The sequence below is a fragment of the Lynx rufus genome, unplaced genomic scaffold (genome assembly GCF_022079265.1).
Source record: "Lynx rufus isolate CCGP_SWC_20201006 ecotype Redwood Valley unplaced genomic scaffold, mLynRuf1.p SCAF_26, whole genome shotgun sequence".
In the NCBI taxonomy this organism is placed as follows: domain Eukaryota; kingdom Metazoa; phylum Chordata; class Mammalia; order Carnivora; family Felidae; genus Lynx; species Lynx rufus.
The window spans coordinates 10,078,319-10,100,309 of NW_025814841.1; the positions used below are offsets into that span (position 1 = coordinate 10,078,319).

The 21,991-nt window shown below is 43.4% G+C and overlaps 1 protein-coding gene across 1 annotated transcript in view; it reads right to left on the bottom strand.

Moving 5' to 3' along the window:
- The window catches only part of SDC2 (syndecan 2), a 100,350-nt gene extending 79,417 nt beyond the window's left edge, over positions 1-20,933 (bottom strand). The window contains exon 1 of the mRNA XM_047088975.1: positions 20,476-20,933. Coding sequence (XP_046944931.1) covers positions 20,476-20,535 — 60 coding nt within the window. The 5' untranslated portion in view covers positions 20,536-20,933. The remainder of the gene's footprint in view (positions 1-20,475) is intronic.
- Between the last annotated feature and the right edge of the window lie 1,058 nt (positions 20,934-21,991).

The following is a 21,991-nucleotide window of genomic DNA, read 5'->3' on the forward strand; positions in this document are numbered from 1 at the left end:
GAATGGGAGAAAATATCAATGAATTGTCTGATAAGGGACTTCTATTAAGAGCATATAAAGAACTCTTAAAATTCAGTGAGAAGATAACCCAATTTTAAAACAAAGGATTTAAAAAGACCTTTCTCCAAAGAGGAAACACAAATGGGTAATAGGAACACAAAAAGATGCTCAACATCATTAGTCATTAGGTAAGTGCAAAACCACAATGAGATACCACTTCACACCCACCAGAATGACTATAAGCAAAAGGACAGACAGTAACAAGCATGAGCAAGGATGTAGAGAGACTGGAAGCCTTGTGCACTGTGGCGGGAACGTAAAATGTTACAGACACTTTGGAAAAGTTTGGCAGCTCTTCAAAATGTTCCACATGGAGTTACCACATGACCTAAGGGAAACGAAAACATACATCCACACAAAAAACTTGCACGTGAATGATCAAAGCAGCATTACTCCTAATAGCCGAAATGTTGAAACCACCAAAATGTCCATCACCTGACGAACGGCTAAACAAAATTTGGCATATCCATACAACGGGGTGTGGTTTAGCAATAAAGAGCAATGCAGTCCTGACACACGCTCAGACGTGGATGAACCTTGAAAACGTCATGCTAAGTGAAGAGAGTTGGTCACGGAGACCAACCATCGGAGGATTCCGTTCACACGGAAGGTCTGGGATAAGCAGGTCTACAGAAACAGAAGGTAAGTGGGTAGCTGCCTAGGACTTGCTTGGGGACTGGAATGAGAAGCGACTGCTAACGAATACAGGGTTTCTTTTGGGGATGATGAAAATGCTGTAAAATTAGACTGTGGTGACCGATGCCTCTGTGATAATACTAAAATCCACTCAACAGTACACTTTAAGTGGGTGACTTTTTGTAGCATGGGAGTTAAATCTCAAGAGAGCTGTTAAATATTAGGTACATTAACTGCAAGTAGCATAAAAGATACTGTTTGACATTCAGCCTATTGCATGACCAGATAAACTGCACTTTTTTGAAATGACCGCTTTCCCAATAATGTAGGTCTTGATCCGGAGCTCAGTGGCAAATTTTGCATTTTGTAGAGGACCTCAGAGCTGGAACTAAAAGCACCAAAAGATGAGCATAGAAGTGGGGTCCACAGAAACTTAGTCCAAGCTTTCTGGTCACTCAGCCAGAGCAGTTATTCTGTAACTTCGGTACATTTTGACCACATTCAAATACAGGGACTAAGGTCAGAACCAAGAATGTGCCTTTTTAACAAATCCATCCCACTGCCACCCAGAAAATTCAAATCCAGGCAGGGTGAGGACAGCACTTTGTACTAGGCCCATCAGCCTGGAAAGGCTCCTTTCCTCTGGCAGCCTGGGGCTAATGAGCTGGAAACTGGGGGTATTGGGGGGGGGGGTGGGTCAGATCACAGGTCATGATCACATTTTTCACCTGCTTCATAATAAATAACTCTTCCCATCAATTTTATAGGCATTTGGGAAATTTTCTTTCTTTTAATGTTTATTTTGAGAAGAGAGAGCACGTGTGTGCATAGGAGGGGTGGGGGAGGGGGAGAGAGAGAAAGAGAATCCCAAGCAGGCTCTGTGCTGCCAGTGCAGAGCCCGACTAGGGGCTAGATCTCTGGAACCAAGAGATCATGACCTAAGCTGAAATCGAGAGTCAGAGAGGAAGGCCAGCTGCAAGAATCCAAGTCTTTTGGCTACCTGTCTGCTATTCCCTTGCTTCTCCCAGGATAAAGAAGGAAACACACAGTGCATGCTATTTGGGCAAAAGACGTAAAGAAACGGCTCCTAACCCAGAGTCCCTGTGCACCATTTGTTTCAGTCTTGTTTTTTCACAATGGCTGCTTGAGCCTCACGAGGAAAGCTTTGTGCTAGGAACCATGGGTCATGTGTGATCATGGCACGACACGACTGCCCTCGACCTGTCGGTCTGTGTGGTGTGGCAAACCAGTGGAAGAATGAATGCTTAGCAGGCCAAAGGTACCTCCCAAACTTCTGCCAGTGGCCCCTTTCCCTGTGACCTTAGAGACCCTCTGCCTCTCCACCTCTAGAGGCTCTCTTCCTACCCCCTCAAGGCCACCCACTGCAACTTTATCTCCCAGGTACACATCTCTCTGGCTCACATCAGTCAAGCTGGCTATTCCACCTGATTAAGTACCTGTCAGGGCCACTTGAAGTTTGGAGAACACCAAATTTCAATAATTACACGGTCCCCTGAATTGGGCAAAGAGAGGTTTTGTGGTTAGTCTACAGAAAGTTTGTCCCAGAATGCCATACTCCTTCAACCAAGGGCCAAACCTGATGTCTAGTTTCAGTCAGGCCAAGTTATCAGGACAGGAAACAAAATATATTTTAAGTGGCTCAGCCTTCAACTTCAACATACGGTAAGAACGACAGAATCTAAGGTTAGTAGGAAGCTGTAAACATCAGCTAACCTCCCAGCTAGCTGAGGTTTTGAAGATGTCAAACAGCCAAACACACGCTTGCTTATTACCTCTAGGTGTGGGGCCTCGCTACTTCTGAAGTGGTCTATTCCCTCTGTGACCACTTTTTAGAAAGGTCTTCCTTCCATTCAATCAAAATCTGCCCCTTTAAAAGCCTCCACACCTTTCACTCCTGATTGTCCAAAAGAAGGAAGATCCAGGAAGACAAAGGATCAAATGTAAGTCATTACATTATATCTTCCTGGTGTTTCGTCGATGATGATGCTTTCCAGAAAGTTTTTTGTTGTTGTTGTTGTTTTCTTTTTTTTCTTTTTCTTTTTTTTTTTTTTTTTTTTGAGAAAGAAAGAACGAGCAGGGAAGGGGCAGAGAGAAGAGGGGGACAAGGATCCAAAGCAGGCTCCGCGCTGACAGCAGGGAGCCCAATGCGGGGCTTAAACTCAGGAACCATGAGATCATGACCTGAGCCGAAGCCAGATGCTCAACCAACTAAGCCACCCAGGCACCCCCAGAAAACCTTTTTACTCCTGCTTTTGAAATTTCCAGTAAAATAAAAACTGAACCTCTGGCACTTCTAGAGTACTAAAAGAAAGTAATTTTATATTAAATAGACTAATTCTCCTGAATGAATACTAAACACATCTGCAAATAGTTTATGGTATGGAATTTGTCTGAATCTTCCGGGTTCTCTGCCTCTATTTATACCTCAAGGCACAAAACAACAAAAACAGCCTGGTAAAGACTCACAAGAGTAGTTAATGCCCAAGGAGAGAAACAGCAAACACCAGGAGGCAACTCACAAATGTTCTCTTAATATTTATTAAACCAACAATAGTGTTTTGGGTAAATCATATTAACATAATACACAAAGTTCTGGGCAAATGAAATTTTTAATTCATTTACATCAAATGTGCCTGCAGTCCACATTTTTATTAAAAGGACAATAAGCATTCAGTTGAGAAGCTTGCAAATAGCATGTTATTTTGAATATCATGTATTATTTTTCTATCATTTAAGACTGTTAAAACTTTTTTCGAAAAACATTACACGGTAAGCTTTTAGAAAGCTCTGGTTGCAGGAGTATAATTCAACCATTTATATAATTTCTTCTAAAGGTTGTGGAAAAGGTATGCAGTCATGGAAATCACCTCAAATCCTCTCTGTAATGAGTAAGATACCTATATATATATATATATATATATATATATATATATATATATAGCATATATATGTATATAATATATACACACACACACATATATATATATTTTTGAAGGAAACAAAATCTTGCAAATGAGAGGGTAAACACAGCAATTCATCCTTTGTGTAGCACTCACCATTGTTTGATGTGCTAAAGGCCTCTATTTATACAATCTTTAGCAGTTAAAGATGCAAACCACTTCACTGAAAACATTTTAAAAGAAAAGCACTTACCAATCTGCCAAAGATAAACAGATTTATCTTTTCCTTTATTCACATTCCTGGACTTCCCCCATTACCTGAGCCACAATGTTCCTTTTGATTTCTTCATGCCAATCTGCGTTGGGATTTTTGCTGCTAGCACCTGCAAGTGTCTTAACTGCCATCACTCCCTTGATGACGGCTTACGGGCTGTTGTTACACCCGAGGGTCCCAGGTCCTTTTAGCAATAGCTACCATGCCAACTGTCTCCCCCGGATCGATGCCAGCTTCCCTGAGTCAACACCAGGCAGAAGCCAAACAAAGCTGCTGTGCTGCCTACCTCACAAAACTTGTAAATGAAGGGCATTCTAGAACTGGCTTCTAGGAAGAAAACTCACTATTTCTATATTGTTTTCACCAACTTTAATGTGCTTATGAGTTGCCGGAAGCCTTGTTAAAATGCAAATTACAGTTCAGTAGTCTCAGGTGGGGTTGAGATTCTGTATTTCTAACAAGCTCCCAGGTGATGTTCATGCTGGTCTGGCGTCCACATTTTGAGTAGCGAGGCCCTAATGCAGCGGCCCGCAAGCATGGCTGCACATTAGAATCACCAAGGCAGCTCAGAAAAAAAAAGACAAAAACAAAACGCTGATATCCGGGCCCCACAAGCAGGGGCTCTCATTCAATAGTGTCTGGGACAGCAGGGGTGGGAACCACTCTCAGTAGCTCTCAATCTCTAGTAGCATGCAACAGAATCACCCGGTGGGCTTTTTAAAGCAGAGTCCTACTCTCAGATTTCTGACTCAGTCGGTCTGGAGTCAGGCCCTGAAGCTGCATTTCTAACAAGTTCCTAGGTGATGCAGATACTGCTGACCTGTCCACACTTAGAGAACTGACCTAATGCCTGGGTTAATGACTCTCCCGATAGACTCCAAGTTCCACTGAGGACAAACACTTCTTTAATTTTTTTTTTTTAATTTTTTTTTTCAACGTTTATTTTTGGGACAGAGAGAGACAGAGCATGAACGGGGGAGGGGCAGAGAGAGAGGGAGACCCAGAATCTGAAGCAGGCTCCAGGCTTTGAACTGTCAGCACAGAACCGCACGCAAGGCTCGAACCCACAAACCATGAGCTCATAACCTGAGCTTAACTGACTAAGCCACCCAGGCGCCCCATGAGAACAAACACTTCTATGTACAAATTGTATTATATCAGCGCTCTGCAACATCTATGTGTCAGGGACACACTAAGGTTGGGGGGGGGGTAGAATTCACATTTCCACTCCCTTAATTTCTAAGATTAGTCTACATGTACGCTTCATGCTTTGGAAAGACATTTACACCGATTGTCCCCCCCCCAAAAAAAAAACCCAGCAATGCTGAATTTCATTCTAGATATTACAGACTTACTAGGTTTAAAAGCATATGAATCCTAGCAAATGGTTTATTTTAACAGCTTGCTCAGAATAATCCTCCTTCCAACTCCATTGTGGGACAGATACATGTTGAGTGGCAGTTTCTAAAGGGTGAGCACTTTAATGTTATCCTGCAGAGCAATTTTTAAAAGCTTTGAAAACTCTAGAATTCTTAAACAAGGTTTTTTTTCCTGAGTCAATTAAAGATAGCCCCCTTTATTCAAGGGATGGAAAATTGTGTTTCAGAATTGAGTGAGGGCAAACATGTTCCCAAATTAGATATCTGAACAAAGTAAACTATGAATAGATTAGATAATGGGCCGCTGCTTTTTTACTGAAGCAAGAACTAAAGACAACTCAGACGTCTTATTCACAGGATAGCCAAAAGCACTCGCTCTTCCCTACTTCAACCCCGGAAACAGTAGAGTTCCATGGAACTAATTCAACTTGAACGAGGTCCAAGTAGCTGAGCTGAAGTAATAAAGTATAAACTGAAGAAAAGGACCATCATTAAGACACGTGTGTGGGGCTTATACATGATCAGTAACTTCAGACAAGTTCTAGGACACATTCCCAATCAGGAAAACACAATCTCTCTGTTCAAAGCATGAACTCAGGCAAATCTAATAAGCTGACCAAACATGCTTTTCTGCAACCAGGCCAGGAGGACAAGCATCCTTTGTTCCACTAAGGAAAGTTTTTGAAAGGAAAGGGAAATGTTTCCTTTTTTTAAAGACATCCTCAGAAAGAATTTATACGTATATAATCTTCTGTGTAAAGAGCATGTATCATAATCTACCAACATAAACTATCAGAAAAGTATGAGCCAACAGAAAAAGATGTTGAAGAGAAGAGTAGAAAAGGAAGAATCCCGAAGGGAGCAAGCATATCCTCTTGTATACAGCTTTGGACTGTGACGGGCAGCAGGACAGTCCTGGGAAGCCACTGCAATCCATGGGGCTTGGTCACAAGCAATAGGAAACATGGTTTAAGAGGACAAAATCTTGGGGTGCCTGGGTGGCTCAGTTGGTGAAGCATCTGAACTCGGCTCAGGGCATGATCTCACAGTTCGTGGGTTGGAGCCCCACATCGGGCTCTGAGCTAACAGCAAGGAGCCTGCTTGGGATTCTCTCTCTCCCTCTCTCTCTGCCCTGCCCCCACTCATGCTTTCCTTCTCTCTCTCTCTCGCTCTCTCTCAAAATAAATAAACTTAAGAAGAAGAAGACAAAATCTTACCTGCTAGATTTGCCTCTAAGCTGGAGGAGTCCATGAAGGCACCCAGAGCAGTTCTCAAACCTTCTGGAAGCTAGAATCACCTGGTGAGCTTTTACAACCAGCTGGGCCCCACCCCCTATGGAGTCTGATGTCCCAGGTGGGGCCCAGGCATACAGAGCTTTCCAGAGTTCCTCAGATGAGTTTAATGAGCAGGAAGGGGTGAGAGTCAGTGATCTAGAACATGCCCCTCACTCTCCAGAGCTAAGAGCTAGAGAGGCTAAAATACCTTTTCTTTTCACCAAAACACAATAGCCACATTGAGAAAAAAAAAAAGAAGAAAGAAATCAGCCTATCCTTTCTTTCCCATCTGGTCCATGGCACCATCATTTTTCTCAGTCTCAGGTTCAAAACCTCCGAAGAGGATCCTCTCTTCTTTGATCAGCACATCTAATCAGCCGTCCATTTCAATCAGCATCAACAGAGACCAGTGCTGACTCCACAGCGGGCACGCTTCTAAATGCTTGACATGCAAGAACTCACTAATCCTCACAGCATCACCATGAGGTGGCTACTGTGACGAATCTTTTTACAGATGAGAAAACTGAGGCAAAGAGAGACTAAGTAATCTGCCCAAGGTCACACAGCCAGACATTGGCAGAGCTGAGAATTTAAAGAGACCCTGTGAATTCTACTCCTTAGTTCCCCCATTACCAGACACAAGCTTATGGAGAGAAGCCATCAAAGCAATAGGCTCCACGTGGGTAAAGAAATCAGAATATGGGTGGGGCACCTGGGTGGCTCAGTCAGTTAAGTGTTCAACTTGTGGTTTCAGCTCATGTCACGATCTCACCGTTTGTGGGTTTGATGGGTTCGAGCCCCACGTGGGGCTCAGTGCTACTGGTATAGAGCCTGCTTGGGATTCTCTCTCTGCCCCTCCCCTGGTGACTCTCTCAAAATAAATAAATAAACTTAAAAAAAAAAAGGAATATGGGTGACCTACAGTATTTGGACAACCAATGCAAATGAAGTGTGACACTTCATTTTTCTGAGCTACACCTGTTAGACCGTATTAAAAACTGGTTATACATTTAAATACTTTCACTGCTCTCTTGAAAGATAATAGTATCATGTCAGGGCTATTTAAAGCTAAAAAAAAAAAAGCCCCCAAAACATGAGAATCTAACTTCTGCTAGGCCACATAAAATGCAGTCGTGGCAAATGCCACCTGGCAGTTGTGAGACAATTACAGACAAGAATGGAAAGTGCCTATCATGGCTCTAAGTACATAGTAGGACGTCTGTGTAGTAATTTTCAATGTTAGTGTCCTTTAATAAAATTCATTTCTTTTTTTTTTTTTTTTTAAATTTTTTTTTTAACGTTTTATTTATTTTTGAGACAAGGAGAGACAGAGCATGAACGGGGGAGGGGCAGAGAGAGAGGGAGACACAGAATGGGAAGCAGGCTCCAGGCTCTGAGCTGTCAGCACAGAGCCCGATGTGGGGCTCGAACTCACGGACCGCGAGATCGTGACCTGGCTGAAGTCGGACGCTTAACCGACTGCGCCACCCAGGCGCCCCAATAAAATTCATTTCTTAAAAATACCACCCCACAGACTAATTTTCTGAAAAATTATGAGGCAAATATATTTATGTTATTACGCTAAGATTTACCAAAAATGTTTTCAAGAGAAAAATGTTGGGAGAAAAGATGACCCTACGCCCAACACCAGCAAAAGGAACTGAGCAAAAAAGTACTTCTACCTGGATCAGAAGTGCCTCAGCCTCTCTTTTCCAGGAAAGCACTGACATATTTTTAGTATAAAAATCTAAGGAACGCTCTTCTTCCCTCAACCTACCATAGCAGCTTTTTTTAATCCCATAAAATGTGGTATTAATTCATGAGGACTTTGCTTCTAGTTTTGATTCTTATCTCCAAGAAACTTTCATCTCCTTTTCTGTCTACAAGTCTCCACAATCTTCCTAGGATTTACGTCAGCCCCTGGTATCTCCAAATCCTAGTGCTTTCTGTTCTCCTCCTTGAATTAGCCAAAATGTTTGTGGATAATAATCGAGTCCACCAGAGCACAAGTTTTGCTGCAAGTTAAAAAATTATCTAAACATCATTTTAAATTATTCATTTTGCACAGAACACATTAACCACACTGATTCAGAGCATATAACATATAATGTATGTTCCATTTGATATTGCATTTACGTACCAACCATGGGCCAGAAGTAAGTGTATTAGGTGCTAATCATTAATGTGCACAATGAAGGAGAAGAAGGAGCCAGAAAGGGAATGTTTTATGGTAAAAAAAAAAAAAAAAATATTAACAAATCAGATGGCCTAGGTCCAATATATAGCTCTACCACTAACTATATGATATTGGACAAATACTGATGGGTTTCCCTTTAAAAGTCAATTCCAGGGGCGCCTGGGTGGCGCAGTCGGTTAAGCGTCCGACTTCAGCCAGGTCACGATCTCGCGGTCCGGGAGTTCGAGCCCCGCGTCAGGCTCTGGGCTGATGGCTCGGAGCCTGGAGCCTGTTTCCGATTCTGTGTCTCCCTCTCTCTCTGCCCCTCCCCCGTTCATGCTCTGTCTCTCTCTGTCCCAAAAATAAATAAACGTTGAAAAAAAAAAAAAAAAAGTCAATTCCAGCTCTAAATCCATTGTTACATAATGAAAAGGCAGAGTCCAAAAGAATAAAATAAAAATCATCCTGACACTTTTATACCTCTTTCATTCATCAGTTAAGACGATTTGATCTTAGCCAAACACATAAGGTCCAGTTCTCACCTGTCAGAGCCCCAAGTTTATAGAGTATGGAAAATTAGACTATATGAAACGTAAGGTTTCTTTCCCCTCGGATACAAACACGAAGAAATTATTCAGGTTCTAAACAATTTCTTAATCTTTGTGTCTTTCATACATCTTAATACCCAGATGTCTTTCCTCAGAGAACAGATGGGGAAAGAGAAAAAAATTTGAACATCAAATGTCTTCAGGTCATGAATAGAATTATTTTTCTCCAACACATCATGCCACTTCAAAGAACGTTTTGTTTTTGCTTTTCTGGGAAAGCAGTGACTTCTCTTCTACAAGGGGTTCTTCTTATCCCTCTCAATTGTAGATATAGTTCTTTGGCAGTTTTGATTGCTAGGTATGTCTAACTAGATTCAGACTGATACATATAATGCACATGTTATCTATGGGCCCAATACATCTTCAATTCCCCTAAATAATCAAAAGGTAGATGATAGTTGCTTAAAGATAGGTATCATGTCGTAATTTCTTTTTTTACCTTGCAAGACCAGCAAAGAGCTTTGCTCTTGGTCGATGTGCCAAGATGATTTAAGTCTTAACTGATTGACTTACCAAACATAAAACTTCATTCAATAACCAATCAGAACCATTACAAAATCTAATCAAATCTAATACAGTTTCCTCCCGCTATCCGAAAGCAGAGAGTTCCCATGAAACCTTTCGTAAGCCAAAGTGGCAGAAAGCGAAGAAGCAATTACCAGTAATTTATACGGGAAAACCTTTGAGCATTCCCAGACCCAAAAAATAACCTCCCTTAGGCTTTTCTGGTACCTTAGGACACATCTTGCTAATGGATACACAAAATGAATCAAGATAAAGCACAGATGCTCACACAGTTCAAAGCTGCAGTGGTTTGATGCGAAGATGCTGTGTGTAGTTCCACAGGAAGGAGACTGGCGGTGCCCTTCTTGATGCTTAGGGTACATGCCACCTCCATAATGGCTCACCACAAAACAAACGCTCAACGTATTTTCACTTCTTGCCTTGTTTCGTAAAAGCGAAAATTCTCTTCAGATTTCTTTCAGTTAGTGAAAACAGGTACTAAGATAGGTCTTACGTAAAAATGCAATAGCCTAATGTGAACTTTCAAAAGGCAGGGGGATGCCCAAATTATGAAATAAAAATACTCACCACTCTTATCTAAATGAGTTCAAAGCGGGGCAGAAATAAAATTAAGATTTTAATTCATTAGCAAACCTAACAGATAAATCAGGGTTTACAGCATAAGATTCCAATACTGACCTTCTGTAAGCATTTACAATGGTAATCCCAAGTACTGTGTCAGGTTTCATGAAGCTTTCATGAAGTCTTAACTAAATTTTCAACTTATATGCAAGTCTCTTTTGAGCTTTAGCTGAATGTAACTGAGGAAACAGATGATGGCAGAAAGAAAGTATAATTCGGCATCACACCCTGCCTGGTAAAAAATAAACTGGTCATAAATTTGTGAAAATACATAGCCCTTGGTGTCAGGGGTCAAAATGCAAGTGAGAAACAAAAAAAACATATGCATACATATTTATGCATGTAGAATGTATTCCAGAATCACAAAATTTAAAGCTAGAAGGAAAGAGAATCAAATGTGCTTAAAGCACGTTAGAAGTTTTCAGTCATTATTGAAGCTAATCTTCAAAATAACCAAAAAGCAAAATATTATAATTCTCGGTCTTACACTGAAAACACAAGGTCAGAAATGATAAGAAATTTCCTCGAGGTCACGTGGATTTCAAGTGGTAATACCGAAAACCAAACCCCAATACACTGGATTCCAAAACCCTGAAGACCATCTCCTGTGTCATCTTAATTTGGGAGAGCACAAAACTGAAACTCGGCAAAGCCAGAACTACAAGTTCATATGGATTAGAATCTACATATGTTATGACCCCACACTTCATTGCACTGTCACACACCTGTCACCCAGGCAACTAGACACTGTTGCCTCACGACTCAGTAAACAGTGATCTTTTGGTTGCTAAACATGTCAAGTGAATCGGAGCCATCAGCACAGATGTACTAACCCTAAATAGTAAACCTTCAGTTAACCAGAAATTAGAGACCCTTGTATTAACATTTTTACAATCTTTTCTCAGATGTTTCCTGCATCTATTGAGATGATTATATTGTTATCTCCCTTCAACTGTTGACTGCATTGCTTTTCTGATGTTGAAGCCTTCCTTGGATAAACTCTATTTGGCTCCATCAGTTTTTTAGTAAGCTGCCATTTTCAGTTTGATAATGTTATACGTAAATTTTTGGCATCATAAGTGAAGCTGGCCTGTAGATTTGTTTCCTATGCCCTCCCTGTCTGATTTTGACATACAGTAATGCTAACCTGATAAAATGAAGAACAGCCTCTACCATTCTGGAAGCTCTATAACAACAATTATTATCTACTCCTTCAAGGATCGGCAGAACGTACTTGTAAAACTCTCTGCATCTGGCGCCATTTTTTTAAATTGATTTTTTTTTGTTGAGATAATTACAGATTCACATGCGGTTGTAAGAAATAATACAAAGAAATCTCTTCTACTCTTTATCCAGTTTCCGCCAATGGTAACATTTCATAAAACTATCATGACTATCACAAGGATACTGACATTGACACAATCCACTAATCTTATTCAGAGTTCCTAAATTTCACTTGTACTCGTTTGTATCTGTGTGGATGCATATATTTAGTTCTGTGCATTTTATCACATGTACAGATCTATGCATACACATATAAATTTATTTAATATAACCTTAGTGTCACTATATATAGCTTTTTATCAGACTTTTTGTCTATTATAAACAGTTTCCAAGTTATAAACATTCTTCAAACATATTTTTAATGGCTGTATATTTAATGTATAATTTAGACTCTTTTATTTAACTAATCTATTATTATACACTCAAGTTGTTTCCATTTTTTAACTATTATTAATAAATCTTCAATAAACACATTTTACCCAGCTATGACTATTTCCTTTGGATAGATTTGAAAAGGTAAAATTACTGGAAAAAATGGGCACTCACATCTTAACACTCACAGCTTCATCTAGTTCCTGCAAAGACCCTTTCAGAAATAACTAATGACATATCCTCTCACATCACCCATGTTTAGAGAAAAGCTGAATCCAAACATATCTCCAATGTCTCAACATAGAGCTAGGCCTCCTCAAATCAGCAAAGAGAACCCCAGCTATGAAAGAGCAGGCTCAGGGCACTTAGATGGCTCAATCGGTTGATCATCCGACTTCAGCTCAGGTCACGATCTCGCGGTTCGTGCTTATGGCTCAGAGCCTGGAGCCTGCTTTGGATTCTGTGTCTCCCTGTCTCTCAGCCCCTCTACCACTCGCACACCATCTCTGTCTCTTTCTCAAAAATAAATAAACATTAAAAAAAAAGAGAAAGAAAAAAGAGCAGGCTCAATCGTTCATCTCCTGGGCCACTCTCTGGGCTGCAGCTGCTCAGATAAGCCCATGTAGTGTACAAAGCCCCCACTCTTTAAGGAGGCAGAAAACCATGAATCAGAAAAATAGTAACTAACACATGACATAAAACATGAACATGTGTTAAAAGCTCCTACATATTCTGTCTCGCATAATCCTAAAAATCTTGTTTAGAATATTCCATTTTATAGAGGAGAAAACTGAGCACAGAGTGGTTAAGAAAACTGTCTCAAGTTACACAGTGAAGGGGATTCAAACCCAGGCAAGTCTGACGTCCAATGACCAGGCTCTGAGCCGGTCTACCATACTGCCTGCTAATTTAGATTCTTGTTTGTGGTGACCACAGCACTTACACTGGGTTCCAGTGCTACAGAGAGGAGCTGAGGGGAAGGCACCAGTTAAAGTCCCCTCTCTAGAAATGGGCATCTAGGCCAGAAACCAAATGAGAAGCCTGAGACCCGTCAGTGACTTATGCCTTTAAAAAGCCCTCTAAGGGGCGCCTGGGTGGCTCACTAGGTTGAGCGTCCAACTTTGGCTCAGGTCATGATCTCACGGTTCATGGGTTCAAGCCCTGCACTGGGCTCTGTGCTGACAGCTCAGAGCCTGGTGCCTGCTTCAGATTCTGTGTCTCTTTCTCTCTCTGCCCCTCCCCTGCTCATGCTCTGTCTCTCTCTCAAAAATTAACATTAAAAAAATTTTTTTTAAAAAGCCCTCTAAATTAGGGGCGCCTGGGTGTGTCAGTTGGGGTGCTTGGGTGGCTCAACTGGCTAAGTGTCAACTATGGATTTTGGCTCAAGTCATGATCTCATGGTTCATGAGTTCGAGCCCCATGTCGGGAGGCTTTGGAATATCTGTCTCTCTACCCCTCCCCCACTCACAGGCTCTTGTTCTCTCTCAAAATAAATAAATAAACTTAAAAGAAAAAAAGCCCCCAAATTATATCAACAAGTTATGTTTTCTTCTGTCGAGACTGAAAGTGAATTCCATCACATCAACTTCATGCTACACTGGCTTGTATCAGAAAATATATGAGAAAACACTAGATCATGAACATTCAGAGCAACGTATATAATCCCAGTACATGATGAACACTCCATTCAAGTTAACTGATCACCATCAGCTCTTGGAAATGACTTACCCTTCAGTAATGTGAATGAATTCCTTGTTTCAGTAATAAAATAGTAAGTATTTGGCAGGAGCTTAATAATTACTTATTGATTAAGTTAATCTTAACATTTCTCCAATCTTACCCGGAAGCATATAGAAAAACTAAATGCTAAAGACAGAAAATTCTTCTAGTTCACTCCATCATTTTATACACAGGGAAGCTGAGGTCCCACAGGGATTAAGATAATGAACTGCATGTATGCAAAACCTCACTTTTGCCCTAAATATTGTACATTTATTTCTGCTGTCTTTATATTTAATAATATACCACACAAAACTAATATTTGACTTTTACTCTTTCTTGGTAAGAACTAGAAAAAAATAATCTTCCCTTAAGATTAAGAGTATCTCATTCCATGTGTCATCTTATCATGAGACTAAACTCTATTAATTGCACATACTCCTTAAATACCAGTACTATTTGTATTTAATATACCTGTATAATCATCAAAGAAAATAAACATCCAAATGCTTTGTAAAGGGCACGCTTTCTGCATCTTTGTGACATTTTCGACAAAACGAATTGAACAGCAGAGGAAAAAAATGTAAAAACGTGCCTTGTCTTTAACAACATTTTCCATAGCTTGAAGTCCAAGACCAGGAGCTGGCTCTCACATCACTGAGTGCATACCAGTTGGCCTCTCTCTGCTGATATGAAATTCAAATAGGAAATCTCCAAAGACTTCAAGGTTTCTCCCCTTCTCCCAGTCCTACCAATTCTTTGAGATAATCAAGAAAAACATTCACAATTCTATTTCAACAGCGTTCTTTGCTATTCAGAGGCAGTCACCCCTCCAGCCTTGTTGCTAAAACTAATGCGGCCCCAGAAACAGACTTGTCAAAACACAGTGAGATTTTTTAATAGTAGGAACCGAAACTCAAATTGCTAAAAGGAGAAATTTCATGCATTTCTACTCTCAAAAAATACTCTTTCTCCACTCCCCCCACCCCCACTGCCCAACATTCCCTCACCAGCCCTGCTACCTCCTTTCAGATGACCAGCTTCACTCCAGCATGCAATACAGACATGACTCTCTCCTTCCAGTCTGCTAGAATCTCAATGGAACCAAACAGGAGGAAGCATGGATGTATACCAATGACTGCAGGACTTGACCTTGTCTTGTTTACTCTTCATGCCAACACTGCAATGTTGATGAAACTGAGGTCTAGTGAGTCAAAACTGGCAAACTAGCCCAGGTACACCCATGGGTTGGTGGATTCAGTTGATCCCAGACACACTGCTTTCAGTGGCCAGGGCAAAGCTGAGCTTCAGCAGAAATGATGGATCCTGACTGCCCTTGCCACGGGCACCTGCATTTAAGTATGGATCATTAACAGTTATTTACCAAGCTCAGCACTGAGCAGGGGTGAAATGTGTGAAAAGAGGGCCCTCCCCTTATATGGCATCAATCTCAATGGAAGAGAAAATTCACCTCTTAGAATGTCAGAGGGCTTAAGAACATCTTATACAGCTCCCACATTTCATAGACAAGAAAACAGAGGCCAAGAAAGGAAGAAAAAAACCACGTAGTACTTTCTGTGCCTCAACCACCATTCCTATGCACCCTCATTTTATGCCCACAATAATCATGTCATAAAGGCATTCAGGTCCAAATTATACACATGTACATATGTATTTTTTCAAGTGACTTGGAGTTGTAGCATCTTGTCCAAGTACTATAGTAAGTGGCAAAGTACCAGCATGTGAACCCAGCTTGTCCGCCTCCCATGCCAAAGCCCTTCGTGTTTACAGTGGTTCCCAAGGTCACACAGCTCTATACTGCCAGGAGCCCACCAACCAACACAGAATGGCATATAAGAAGGGGAAAAGTATGTGACCCAGACCAGTGGTTCCCAAATGTGGTTGATTCATTAAAATCATCTGAGATGCTTCATAAAAATACCCCACCCCCTTTCAGGCTACTGATCATGTAAGTCCGAGAGGAAGCCCTGAAATCTGTATTTTTACACGCTTCCAACGATTCTCATCATTAGTCTGCTGTATCGTTTACAGAAAGATAAAAACAAGGGCTCAGTCAAACATGAAAAGCCATCTGGGGCTTGGGTCTGAATCAACAGAATGTTAAAGGAGAAACACTAAAGAGGTGGCTGTGTCCCAAGAGTGTTCATGACAGTGAGGCCAGCAGGCAGGTGCTGGGAGACATGATGGGAGTGATCAAGGGGGAAGAAATAGGAAAGAGCAATATTATGAGCATCTTCTAAACCTGGCAGAGATATTTAGTTAGATTCCATGCCATGATAACAAGGAAACACGGAGGTTTGAGGACCATGGGAACACCATCAGAATGGTACAGGATAAATCAAACAGCAGGTGAACATCCGGGCAGGAAGGACAGCTAAAAAGCTGCTGACATAAAGGCACAGGTCCCAAGAAAGACAAAACTAAAGAGGAAGCTACCTGGATCACTAGAATGTGAGCTCCAAGAACACAGAGGAGTTTGCCTGGCTTGTTCAATGCTTTCTCTCCGGCATTCAGTAGGTGCTGAACAGTGTTTGTGGAATGACCACATAGGTGGATTTAACGTCCAACTGGACATGGACGTCAACAAAGTGGAATGAGTCAAAGATGTCTTCAAAATTCAAATCCAAAAGCCTAGAATGAAGATGATGGTATTGGCACAACTAAAAAAAAGTAAATAAGACTAGCTTATTTTCATCAAAGCCTCTTCCTCATTCCTTCCTGCTTTTTTGGGTTTTTTTTTTTTTTCCTCTAAAAGTTTACTTTGGCTTCTGGGCCATGAAAGAATTAGGTGATTGTGAGATACTGGAGTGTACTGTTGATGGTGGCAGAAATGGCAGGTCTTCTTCCATGGTAAGAACGAAATGATGAGGGATGCCTGGGTGGCTCAATCAGTTAAGTCTCTGACTTTGGCTCAGGTCACGATCTCACTGTTCGTTGAGTTCGAGCCCCACGTCGGGCTCTGTGCTGACAGCTCAGAGCCTGGAGCCTGCTTTGGATTCTATGTCTCTCTCTCTCTCTGCCCCTCCCCTGCTCACACTCTGTCTCTGTCTCTCTCTCTCTCACAAATAAACATTAAACAAATTTTAATATAAAAAAAAAGAAGGAAATGATGAGCAAGATCATTTAGTTGGATTTTTGGCAGTATTGAAAAGGGACTGTGTTGTGAGAATCTAAACCCAGATGACATTCCTTATACCACCTATTGGATCACTGCCAGCTGACATGCCAAATAGCACAGTGGCTTGACCAGACTCCTTATAAACCTTAATGACAGAGCTGTCGGGATTCTGGGTGGCTGGATCAGCCTCAGGGCTTTGCCAACCTGAGGAGACTCCAGGCCACCTGTGGCTGACCAGGCAGGTCTCCCAGGGCTTCTGGAGACGTGAGAATTAGTCCTGCCCAGGAAAAAAACTAGGTAATCTTTTGAAATCCTCTCCAAACTAATGATTATTCAAGGTGCTATGTGAGTAATCATGTTACACAGCCCTTCAAAACTAGATGTACCAGGCCCCAGGAACAGGAATTGGAGAGCAAACTCTAATTCCTTTTAGGACAACCATCTTACAAGATCTTTCTCCAATGATGTCTACCTACTGCTAACACCACTAAAAGAGAAACAGAAATTCTATAAAATTCCCCAGCAAAAGTAATTTGTTTCATTACTAGAGCAGCCAAAATATATTTTTTTAAAGAACTGAAAAAGGTTATATGGTTCCAATTCTATTTTTCTCTCTAATGCAAACTTTCCAAAGGCTGCCTTTTATAATGCACTGAGAGGTAACGCACGGGTCCAAATGACTTGACAGTTTCTTTTAATTTACACACACTGAAACGTGTATAAAACTCCACTAGTTCAAAACACTTCCTCTTCTTAAACATATTTCTAGTTCCAATTATGTGTTTATAGCAGTCTGCAATATATTATTTCTAAAGATAAACAGTCACATTAAAAAAAGAAATGGATAGAAAAACAGCAGCATATCACTACCGCCACACTCAGTCTTTCCCCTCACATGGTGTTCCCGCAGCAAAAGCCCTAACCTGCTGGTGCAAAGTATGAATGCATCACCACTGCTGTCTCCAGCATCCAGAAAGGAAGGGCCACAGTTTCTTCTCACAGATAGCTTTGAGCCTTCATTGCTAAGAACCTCTTCGCCCTCACCTTGCCTTGTGCTTAGTATAAAACTCAAGAATTCAATAACTGCAGACATTTTTCCTTTCCTTTTTACAAAGACAGACTTAAAGCTCGGAAGACCTCTAACTACTTCTAATTCCCAGAAAACTGCTGCAGTTTTCAAATTAAAATACGAGGTACTGGAAATAACGTGCTGTAATAGCTAATTGTTAAAAAATTAAGTCTATCAACTTCACCTACGTTCATGCCGCTATACATGAAACAGAAACTAAAAAGTAATTGATATGGACTAGTGGCCATCCTGGGCTTTGAAACAGCCTAACAAAGATTCTCTGCTAGAGTCTCCAAGTTGACATTTTAAAAATATCTAATCACCCTTCTGGATGGTAGTCCAATTACTGAAAAGAGTATCGACCACAGTGAAGGAGCTCACTGGGAAAGCATCTAATCCTGGTAGGAAATGAAAAATATTAGATCCACAAAGAGAGTTCAGGGGAAAGGTGTCACCAGGTAGGAAAACAGTTCAGCCACAAAGCTTCCTTAAGGAGCAATATCAGATTTATGCAAAAATCCAGAGAACCAGAAAATAGAGACATTCTTTCTGGAGAATCCCCAAACACTTCCTGGCAAATCCTGAACAGGATTTGACCAAAAGAAGGACTTCCTTACCCCTGTACAGCCTTTTAGGCAGGCTTCTCTTGAAAACCTTTAGAGGGAGTTCTCCCTTTGCCCTGTTTTGCAACGAGATGAGCAATAACGTTTTTTTTTTCCCCTGAAATAAACAGAGAATCTCTTCCTTTTTGTGTACAATGAGTCAAAGTTCATAACTGGCTGGGAGATTACCAGTCCCAACGGATTAGCCCATCATTTGCCAAAGAGAAATACTGATAAGTCTCGCAGTTCTGTTTTACAGCCCAAGCACCCAAATACTCATCTCTTCTGTGTACAGTGTACAATTCTACCTGCTTTTCAATCTCAAGTAACGTTTGGGGACCTTGCTGGCACACACAGCGGCTCCCACACTGATGGAAAACGCCCATCTGCTGCTCAGTGCCCAAGAGGTTTTCAACTCCTGAACTGCTGCTTCAACTCCAAAAAGAGGGAGAAGGGAGAGGGAAGTAACACTCCAAAGGCGAGGAGGAAAAATTCACAAAACCATCCCTGGACAAGTTACTAGGTGGCAAAAGGAGGAGGTATGGGGAGCTAAAAAAGGTCAGAAACAGCTGCACTCCGTCACCAAAGCCCGGGAACGCACTGAGGCTGCAGACAGTATCTGGGTGCTCAGGCTTCCACCTTAGCCTGGCAAAGCTCGGGGCGCCCAGGTAGGGGCCGCCACCGACCAGAAAAGCCCAGGAGGCAGATCCCTTTAGAGGGCGCTCATCGGGCGACGTAGGAAACAAACTCCAGCCCCAGAAACTCGACCCAAAGGAGGAGAATCCAAGTTCCCATTGCCGCGGCCGGAGGGAGGCTGGGTGCCCGCAGCCGACCCGGGCGGGAGAAGAAACTCCACCGGCCCTCGGAAGCACCCCTGCCAGAGCCCGCGAGGACAAGCGTGGCAGGCTGAAAGCCTCGGTCCCCGATGGCCAGGCGACCCGAGGCCGAGCTTGGTGTCACCCGCACCCGGCCAGGTCCGGCAAGCCGCACTCCAGGATAATCCGTATTAAAATGTCCTCCTGCCCCTAAGGGCCCGCGGGGCCGCCCTCCGCCCCTCAAGGAGGAGGGGTCGCCGCAGGACTGGGATTCCAGAGCCCCGGGCCCCAGCATTTTCCGGCGCGTTCCGCGCACCTCGCGGGACCCGGGACTGGGCCTCAGCGGGGGGGTAGCCTTTCCACGAAGTGTCTGCTACCTGGCCCCAACCACAGAGAACATCAAACAAAAGAACTTCTGCAACTTTCCTCCCCGGACACTCTCAGGTTTCTTAAATTGGAACCCCACCTCCCCAGAATTTGCATTCAACTGAGTAGGAAAGCTAAGCTAGCGTGGGGGGTGATGTGTGGAGGAGAGGACCCCAAAGTTTCCAGGTTGTCCCTGGGTCTCGCCCAGAGCGCGGAGGGGACGGGTTCCCTCGCCGGCCATCCGACTGTTCTGACCCCCTACCCCCCCCCCCCCCGCCTTTCCCTAGGTCCTTCTCGGGCCAGGCAGCAAGACCCCTCGAGGGCGAAGTTGCGAGTGACTCCACGGGCCTCTGCGGTTAGACAAAACTGCGATTCTCGCACCCTCATCCCCGGGGACCTCGCGGCAACTCCGGCGAGCAGCGCTTTTTTGCGGGAAGGGAAGGCAAGGGGGAAAGTGGTGGAGGAGCGAGCGCATTTGTCCCAGTAGATCCCCGGGGACCAAGCGCCAGGTCCGGGTGGGGAGCGGGGATAGGGATCCCCCAGGAGGCGCTGCCCGATTGCCCGCGGGCGCTGCGGACTCCCCGCGGCCCCGAGCACCCGAAACGGCGCGCGCTTCCCCCTCCTGGCCCACTCACCGACTCCGCCGACACGCAGGCCACCAAGCCCAAGGTGAGCAGGATCCAAGCGCGCCGCATATTCCCCGGGGACCGGCTGCTCCCAGCCGCCGCTTGCAACGAGGGCGAAACGAAGCCTACTGCCTAGCGCCCGGCGCAGCCGGTACAGAAGGATCCGGGGCAGAGCAGCCGCAACGACCGCGGCTTGGGCTCGGGGACTGGGGCTCCCGGCTCAGGGGCGCTAGCTGGCTCCTCCTGCGTCTGCTCTCGCCGCCCGCGGCTGCGCCCCGGGAATGCGGCGCTTTTCTCACTTGTTGGTTTCTACACTCCCGAAGCTGAGTTGTTGCTCCTGGGAGGCTGTTCTCTAGAGCTCTTCTTGCTCTGCTGCTGTTTTACTCCTCCGCGGACTCCTTCCCAGTGTCGCGGCTCAGTTGCTGGTTTTGAGGAATAAATTAGATGGCTTGGAATGTAGCTGCAGCTGAAGTTTGGGGGCAGAGCGGTCAGGGCGGGCGGTCCGCGCGGCTGGAGCTCCGGGAGTATCTGGAGAGAAGCGCGTCCGAGCGGGGCTAGTGGCTCAGCGGCTGCGCCCCTCCTCCTCTCCCGCCGCCGCCTCCCTCCCCCGATCCTCCTCCTCCTCCTCCACCTCCTCCTCCTCCTCCTCCGTTCCTCCTCCTCCCGCTCCCTCCCTCCCTCCCTCCCTCCCTTGCCTGCTTCTCCCAGCTCCTCCGGGCGTCAGGGGGAGAGGAGGCGGCAATGTGACTCCCAGCTAAACCCGGGAGAAATTCCTACAGGATTACGCCTCGATTGGCAGCTTTGGGGACCAGTGGGCGCCGGTGGCTCCGCGCTGTGGCCGCTCTGGATCTGCTGGTCCGCAATCAGTGCTCCAGCGCTCCAATGCTCCTTCATTTTTCTCCTTCCTTCTCCTCTTTCCCTCTCTCCACCTTCATGCTCTTTTCTTCTCTATTTTCTTGTCCCCCGCCCCCTTTCACTTTTCTGGCAAGAGATCCGGGAAGCAATGAGAGACATATTTTAGCTTTTCTGCCTGCGAGAATTAGACCAGTAGAAAGAAACTGCTTTGGGAGTTGGAAAAACATACACAAACTTTACAGATGCCTTCAAGCAGTGTGAACTGCTCATAAATCACAAGTTCATGAAAATTGTATTTTAAAAGAGAAGACAATAAATGTAATAAATGTGTAGTAAGAGTATTCCTCACCCTTCCTTAACCGCCCTCTGCAAAAGAAAAAAAAAAAGAGGAGTGACCCCTGTAAACTCAAAATGCAACACTTTCAAAGCTCATAATTTCATTAAGGACTTAAATACCAGTTCTGCCTCACACACAGTTTAAGCCCCTCAGTCATTTTATAGGCTTCATTTCAGCATTGAGGTGTTAACGTTAGGAAGCTACAAATAGGGCAATTTGACGAGAAATTGGATAGAGACACTGAATAACAACAGATTTAAGAGAACTTCAAAGAAAAGAGGGATAAAGTAATTTCTAGTCTGAAGAAAATAATGAGCATGTACTTCCTGAATA